General features: G+C 45.0%; 1 protein-coding gene across 7 annotated transcripts in view; it reads left to right on the plus strand.

Annotated features, from left to right (window-relative positions):
* Nucleotides 1-8045, plus strand: part of WDFY3 (WD repeat and FYVE domain containing 3) — a 258678-nt gene that overhangs the window by 245626 nt on the left and 5007 nt on the right. For all 7 annotated transcript variants that reach the window (XM_014585831.2, XM_014585832.2, XM_006143286.3 and 4 more), the window contains 4 exons: nucleotides 265-361; nucleotides 3636-3959; nucleotides 4561-4672; nucleotides 5710-5907. In XM_014585831.2, the coding sequence (XP_014441317.1) occupies nucleotides 265-361; nucleotides 3636-3959; nucleotides 4561-4672; nucleotides 5710-5907 (731 nt within the window). The remainder of the gene's footprint in view (nucleotides 1-264; nucleotides 362-3635; nucleotides 3960-4560; nucleotides 4673-5709; nucleotides 5908-8045) is intronic.

Below are 8045 nucleotides of genomic sequence, written 5' to 3' on the forward strand. Positions count from 1 at the left end.
TCCAGAAGGCTTTGTAGGAAACGAGGAAGTGGACTTAGTGGAACCACGCTTTTAAAGTCACATGGTCACAGTTCTTTTCCTTCCTCTCTAAAACAGCTATGTGTGCAGACAGTTCCCCATCACATTTTTCAAGGTACACAGAAAGCTAACTATGCACAGTAGTAGAAATTACCTGTCTAACCCGAAAAGCCTGTCTTCATCCAGTGACATGTGAATTGCTTCCTTAATCTGGTTCTTGTTTTTTATTTTCATACTTAAATTTAGTTTTGGAGAATGGAATTTTTGCAAGTTCCTGAAACACCAGCTCCTGAGCCTGTTGAAGTCCTAGAAATGCAAGAAGACTGTCCAGAAGCACAAATAGGTAAATAACACTTTCTAAAAAGCTTTTCGATTGTGTCCATATTTTGTTTTCCCCTCGCCATGAATAAACTTACTCCGGACGTGAACAACAGCTGAGCTGGGCAGCACTCACAGAAGCACGATGGCCACTGTGCAGTCCTCTGGGCTGGCACTCTGGGGCTGGTGTCGAGGGGCTGACTTCCGCATTCCATCTCAGGTATAATACCAGCTTCCTGCAGCACCAACCACTGGGTCTCTCAGACCTGAACACATAAAGCCTCCGGCAGGGAGGCACCCTGTCAGGTAAGTTAGGCAGCTCCGCACCTCAGTGCCACATCTGTGCTGCCACCACCTGGCTGGTCCCTGTGGATGCCTGCATTATTCACAGAGGCGACCAGAGTCCACACCCCAGTCCTCCTCAAGTAGAGCATTAGTTCCCACTGAACCCAGCTGACCTGCACCCTGTTACCTTTTATCTGTGAAATACAGAGAGAGGATTTCTATACAGAACGATTAGAAATAGTGTGAGACTTCCAGGCCAAGATGTGCTTTGAGATGCTGAAGTCTGGAGACACTTCCCTCCCTTGATTTAGAATAGTTGGTACAAGGAACTTACTAGAACAGACCAAGATTTTTGGTTTGACTTCAGAGTGTCTTTCTGTGATTAATTTTTTGTTTGTTTGTTTGGAGAGGTTTTTCACTATAGGGCACGTGCACTCGCCAGACAGACAGAGAGAGACATAGAGACAGAAAGCGAGAAATCACCCCCCAGGGAGGATGGCCACACCGCAATCTCTTCTCCTCCATTCTCCTCTCGGGATCTTGGGCACGTACCCACACGCACCCGGCGTAAGTTTTAAGCCACCGGGTCCGGGACGTGAACCGCGGTCGACTACGTGGGAGTCCAGCGACATAGCCATTATGCTAACTGCTGGTTCCCTCTGTGATTAATTTGTTAAAGGTTTTTGCCATAGGGCACGTGCACTCACCAGAGAGAGGGAGACAGACAGACAGAGACAGAGAGAGGGAAAGTGAGAAGTCACCCCCTCTCAGGGGGTCACCACCCCTCAGGGGGTGGGGAATGGCCACAGCACAATCCCTTCTCCTCCATTCTGTTGGGATTTTGGGCACACAGATGTGTCAGTGTGATTTTCAAGATGCAGGGTCTGGGACTTGAACTGTGGTCAGGCATATAGGAGTCCAGCAACTTAGCCACTGCACCACCTGCTGCCCCCCAAGCCCTCATCCCCCGTGATTAATTTTTGTTCACTGAGAATTCAGCATGACTTTGATGATAAGCAGGAGTGACTGAGGGGAAAGACTTATCAGAAAAACACAAATCACCTCTTCGTAAGCTAAAAACAATCTTTATTTTCCATGCCAGAAACAAAAGATCCCACAGGTGGAACATTTTAATGCTCGTATTATGTTAATATGTGTAAATTACTATACAGTTGATTTCAGCCCCACCACAAATGTCATTTGGGTAGTCGAAGGGCACAAAAATTCAGTTTGATGCAGGAAGTGTTTAGGGGTTACCTGTTATATATAAGACATTAGATTAAGGGGTCCAGTAAGAAGCAGATCACTTTCCCTCCTTTTAACAAGGCTTTTAAGGGAATAAAAGTATATGGGGCTGGCAGGTGCTGCAGTGGTTAAAGGCACTTAACTCCCACAGGGCCGATGGCAGTTTGAGTCCCAGACCTGGTGGCTGGCTTGCGTGCGCGCACTCTCTTTCTCTCTCTCTCTCGTCAAATTAAAAAAATAAAAAATAAATAACAAATGGAATTAAATAAATAATTCTTTTGAAATAAGAGAGAATAACAGTATAAGATGAGATGAGTAACTGAGATGGAAGAAGGGTTCAGGTTCAGAGTGGAGAGAGACTTGTTTGTCTGCAGCTGCATATTCATTAATATTATGAAGAGCATTTGGCAGAAGGGGCAGAGAATGGGAGGGCAGCCCACGGAAAGGGTTGGCTCTGGACAGTGTAGAAGTGGGGACTTAAGGACACCTTTCAGGTCAAAAAAAAGATGAGCCAGGGATTCCTGGGAAACCAAGCAGCATCCGAGGCGACTTCTCTGAGCGCCTCAGCGTTCATGATGATAGTCACCAGGGTGAGCACTCCATTCAGACTCGTGTGCTAGGCTCCTCATGAGTAGGAGACCAGCCAGGAAACTGTTTGTCTTGCTAAATATGTATGTGCACGCCCACATCACTTTGTTTTCTTTTTTCTAATTTATATACTTGTCTGTCATAAATTTTTCCTCCAATAAATTTTATTGCAAGAGAGTAGGGAGTCAAAGTATAGAAATGTTTAAAAAAAAAAAAAAAGGAAAGAAAAAGAGGAAGTCAGACTCTCGAATTAAAGCTTTTCTCAGTTATTCATCTTTCTAGTCACTTAACTTAGTGACTGCTGTCTGCAAAGCACTGAAATTGAACCCCTTTTCTCAAGCTTCTTTCCACTGTCTAGTAGAAATGCTGTCGAATAGCATAGGGTGAGAATCCCAGGTGTGTAAGCAGCGTAGCGTGTCAAAGGAGTCCAGGAGAGGAAGCACATACTTTCAGCTGAAGGAATAGGTTAAAATTTTAGAGAAAGGGGACCAGTAGTTAGCGTAATGGCTATGTCGCTGGATTCCCATGTAGTCGACCATGGTTCGAGTCCCAGACCCAGTGGCTTAAAACTCATGTCAGGCGCATGCGCGTGCATGCCCAAGATCCCAAGAGGAGAATGGAGGAGAAGGGATTGCAGCATGGCCATCCCCCCTGGGGGGTGATTTCTCCCTTTCTGTCTGTCTTTCTCTGTCTTTCTGGTGAGCGCATGCACCTTATAGCAAAAACCTCTCCAAAAAAAAATTTTTTTTAGAGAAAGAACTATTTGAGCTATGCCTTGAGAAACAAGTAGCTTCAGAATGCCTAGAGCCCAGGAAGGCAGGCTGAGGTGGGGCTGATGGCATGTGCAGAACCAGCTAGAAGGAGCAGACCTGCCTGGCGCATACAGGGCAGCACCATCCAGCTGCACTGTCCTGGGAGTGTGGGGCAAAGGCGGCTCTAGCCACTGGAAAAGATTTAACTGCTTAGATGAGGATTTTGCCAGAGTAGTCTATGAACTCCTTTAGAAATTCTGCTCTCTGTAATCTAGCCAAAATCCTGGCATCGTTTTTCTTTTTGGTTATGCTTTGCTTGAATTATCATGTCTGTTGTATCTTATAACGGGGAGAAAAAATTCCAGTGCATCAAAGCTGGGTCTGCCTGTGAAGAGTTTGTGTTTTTCATTCTCCCAATGCTTTCCGCAGGGCAGGAAGCCCAGGACGAGGACAGCAGTGACTCAGAAGCAGATGAGCCGAGCCTCAGCCAGGATGCCAAGGACGTGCCCAGCCAGCCCAGCAGCACCAGCCACAGGCCCCGGGCGGCCTCCTGCAGAGCGACAGCCGTTTGGTGTACTGACAGTGGCTCTGATGACTCTAGGCGCTGGTCCGACCAGCTCAGCCTGGATGAGAAAGACGGCTTCATATTTGTGAACTACTCAGAAGGCCAGACCAGAGCCCATCTGCAGGGACCCCTTAACCACCCCCACCCCAATCCCATTGAAGTGCGGAATTACAGCAGATTGAAACCTGGTAATCCGAAGTCTGGTATCTCTTCTCTTAATTGGTCATGGTGTGTGGGTTGTTGGATGGAGGCAGTGGAGTCCAGCTCTTCCTGAGCCCACCCCTAGTGTTTTGTGATCCGGGTCACCCACAGAGGAAGGTCTATTATGTTTCTTCTGTATGGTGTGTGTTTAGGGATTCTATTTTACAGTGTCATTTGCAATACGTGGGGCATTTTTTAAAGAAAAACATCAAACTAAAAACTACATTCATTCGCAAATTATAAGCTCATGAAAGCTTTTGACAACAAGCAAGTTATTAATTATAAATAAAACTGTGTTAGAGTTAGAGGCCAGTTCCTCAGAGAAATTACATGTATGTTCTTGAATTGAAGATTTCCCCTCCTCTCCAGTTTTCTTTTCAAATGAGACGTTCTCCAGCCTGGAGCATGGTTTCGTTAAACTGAAGGTTTACTTCAACTGAGGCAGCCACTGCTGAAACTCGGAGAGGGGGCTATCCCTTGTGTGCTGAGGCACTCTAGCTCTTCAGTTCCTGTCTTAGAGCACATCCACCCAGAGCGGCTTTCCTCCATTCACCAGTAGTAACTCACATCCTCCTGTCTCCATGCCAGGGTACCGATGGGAGCGGCACCTGGTGTTCAGGAGTAAGCTGACTATGCACACAGCCTTTGATCGAAAGGACAACGCACACCCAGCCGAGGTCACTGCACTGGGCGTTTCTAAGTAGGTATCAGGCTTTTCCCAGCTCCTCTCCCCATCCGAGTAACATTTACTTAATAGGGCTGCATACTCCTGGCCAGTCTGGAACAGACAGATTTCATCACTCACAGAGACACATCTGAAGAGGAGAACTGCCAGTGTCTGGATACTAGTTCTTAATTAAAACGAAACAATCTTTGCTGTCTCTTTTGATCAAAGATATAGTAAAATTTGATCCAAAAAATGGAAGTATAAATCGTATGGCCAAGGAGGAGGAAGAAAGCACCCCGGGGGTGGGGGGGTGGTCACATCACAGTTTCTTTTCCTCCATTTCTCCGTTCTATCAGGATACAGGGGGTGCACACACATGCATGTGGCATGCTTTTCAGACCTCTGGGACCAGAATTCAAACATGGTCAGCCATGTGAGGTCCAGCTCCCTTAATCGCTAGGCTGTGGAGCAAGCCCCTCAGTTCTTTTATTTCTTTTTTTTTTTTTTTAAGAATTATTGGGACCAGCAGTTAGCATAATGGCTGTCGCTGGACTCCCATGTAGTCAACCTCTGTTTGAGTCCCAGACCCGGTGCCTTAAACTCACGCTGGGCGCCTGTGCGTGCATGCCCAAGATTCCAAGAGGAGAATAGAGAAGGGATTGTAGCATGGCCATCCTTCCTGGCGGGGGTGATTTTTCACTTTCTGTCTCTCTGTCACTCTCTGTCTTTGTGGTGAGTGCACATGCCCTTACAGCAAAAACCCCTCAAAAAAATTATTTAATTTTATTTATCATTACTATTATTTTTTGATAATAATTCTCATGAGAAAGAGAAAGTGAAAAAGCAAGCCACCAGGTTCAGGACTTGAACCACAGTTGACCATGTGGGAGTCTAGCACCTTAACCACCACACCACCTGCTGGCCCCTGTTTTTATTTCATTATACAGAGTACCCCTGAGTGAATCAACAGGTCTTCCTGTGACCTTCATCAAACCCCAATCCCAGCACCCCTGGGTCAGTAACAACAGAGGCCTTCTGTGCAGTGACTGTCTCTGTCATGTCTCCTGCAGGGATCACAGTAGGATTCTCGTGGGTGACAGTCGAGGCCGAGTTTTCAGCTGGTCTGTGAGTGACCAGCCAGGCCGTTCTGCTGCAGACCACTGGGTGAAGGACGAAGGTGGCGACAGCTGTTCAGGCTGCTCGGTGCGGTTCTCCCTCACAGAACGACGACACCATTGCAGGAACTGTGGTCAGCTCTTCTGCCAGAAGTAAGAGAACTGCGTGCTTGTTGGTTGCCATGGATTAAGACCCCGCCCATGGGGGCAGGTGTGCTGTGGTGTCCCCATGCAGTACCCTGTATTAGCATAACACAGTGTGCACTTTCTCTGTATTCTTTTCTATCACTACAGTTATGCAACTCTTCCATCATATTAAAAATTGCAGAAATGATCATCACAAACACCCAGTCCTCATGACTCCCCGTGCACCTGTGCTAACATTTCATTGTGTTTGCTTGAATCTTGTCTTTGTGAAATGGTAAACATAGAGATACATATTTTTAATTATTAATTTTATTTATTATTATCTTTATCATTATTTTAATTTGACCAGAGAGAGAGAAAGGGAAAGTAAGAAAGTGAGTCACCAGGTCCAGGAAATGAACCGTGGTAAACCACGTGAGACTCCCTCACCCCAACCACCACGCCACCTACCGAACCGATACCTATTTTTTTTAATGAATTTTCTTTAAATATTTATTTTGCTTATTTGTTTATTTATTTATTTGTGGGTGACTTCAGGCCACAGGTCTGGGACTTCAACCTCAATTGGCCATGTGGGTCCAGAGCCCTAACCACCACACCACCTGCTAGCCCTATCGATACATATTTTAAGACTTCTTTTCCCGCTTCACCAGCCACTCCCTCTTCCTCTCCTTGCTTGTTCCCTTCTACGAGCATATATCACTTCAGGAACATTACATGGTTTGGTTCTGTGTGGTCTTCAGCTTTACATTTCAGCCTTTCTAGCAGACTGTCTGCACCCATCTATAACTTTTTCCATTCAGCATTGTTTTTGAGATTCGTTCATATAGATAACTGTTATTCTAGTATACTCATCTGAACTATCTTCAGGTATTTTGTTATATAAGTCTATCAGTTTATTCCCCTTTTGATAGCCTCTTAAGGGCTTTTAGGTTTTTCCTCATTTTATCAATACCATAAATATTGCTATAATTCGCACAGTTATGAAAACCCTTATATACACAATCTGGAGTTCTTTAGAAGAGATGGAATGGGGGACCAGCAGTTGCCATAATGGCTATGTCACTGGACTACCATGTAGTCAACCACAGTTCGAGTCCCGGACCTGGTGGCTTAAACTCACGCCGGGTGTGTGTGCATGCGTTCCCAAGATCCCAAGAGAATGGAAGATGGAGGAGAAGGGATGGCAGCATGGCCATCCCCCCAGGGGGTGATTTCTTGCTTTCTTTCTCTCTGTCACTCTCTGTCTTTCTGGCTAGTGCACGCACCCTATAGCGAAAACCTCTCCAAAAAAAGACGAAGAGATGGAATGGAATTGATAGAACATAGTCTTACTCTTGAGCTTAACTAGTTATTGACAGATTACTTTCCAAAATGGTAGTGCTAGTTTGCACTACCTCCAACAGGGTTTGAAAGGTTTCCAAATTCTTAGTCATACTTGGTGTTGCCAGACTTTCTCACTTTGGCCTGTCTGACAGCTAAGAAGTAGTGCTTTGTTGTTTTAACTTGCAATGCCAGTGAAGTGTTGAACATCTTCTCCTGAGCCAGCTGGCTATCTAGTGTTCCTCTTGAGTAACTGCCCATTTTTCATGCAGATTTCTCTTCTGTTTCTTTGTTTCTAGGAGTTCTTTGTCCATTCTGAGCTTTAATTCTTTGTCTTTTATATATCTTGCAGATACTTCCTTGCAAACTGTTCTAAGTTGTAACTTTGTATATGTTTTTTTCAGTCACACAAGTTGTTTTTCTTTCTTTCTTTCTTTTTTCTTTTTTTTTTTTTTTTTTTGAGAGGCTTTTGCTATAGGGCGCCTGTACTTGCCAGACAGACAGAGACAGACAGAAAGACAGACAGCGAGAAATCACCTCCCAGAGGGGATGGCCATGCCGCAATCCCTTCTCTATTCTCCTCTCGGGATCTTAGGCACGCACGCACACGCGTCCAGTGTGTCACACAAGTTTTTCATTTCTGTATAGTCTTACTAAATTTATTACTCTGACTTCTGCAATTTTGTGTATAATGAAATCTTTTCTCATCCCATGATCGTAAAGATATAACTGTTTATTTTCTTTTTTAAAGTTTCAAAAGTTTTACTTTTCACATTAAAGTCTTTAATCCACTTGGAATTTATTTGGGGGTATTACACAAG

This window comes from Tupaia chinensis, unplaced genomic scaffold (assembly GCF_000334495.1).
Source record: "Tupaia chinensis unplaced genomic scaffold, TupChi_1.0 Scaffold000094_1, whole genome shotgun sequence".
Taxonomy (NCBI): domain Eukaryota; kingdom Metazoa; phylum Chordata; class Mammalia; order Scandentia; family Tupaiidae; genus Tupaia; species Tupaia belangeri.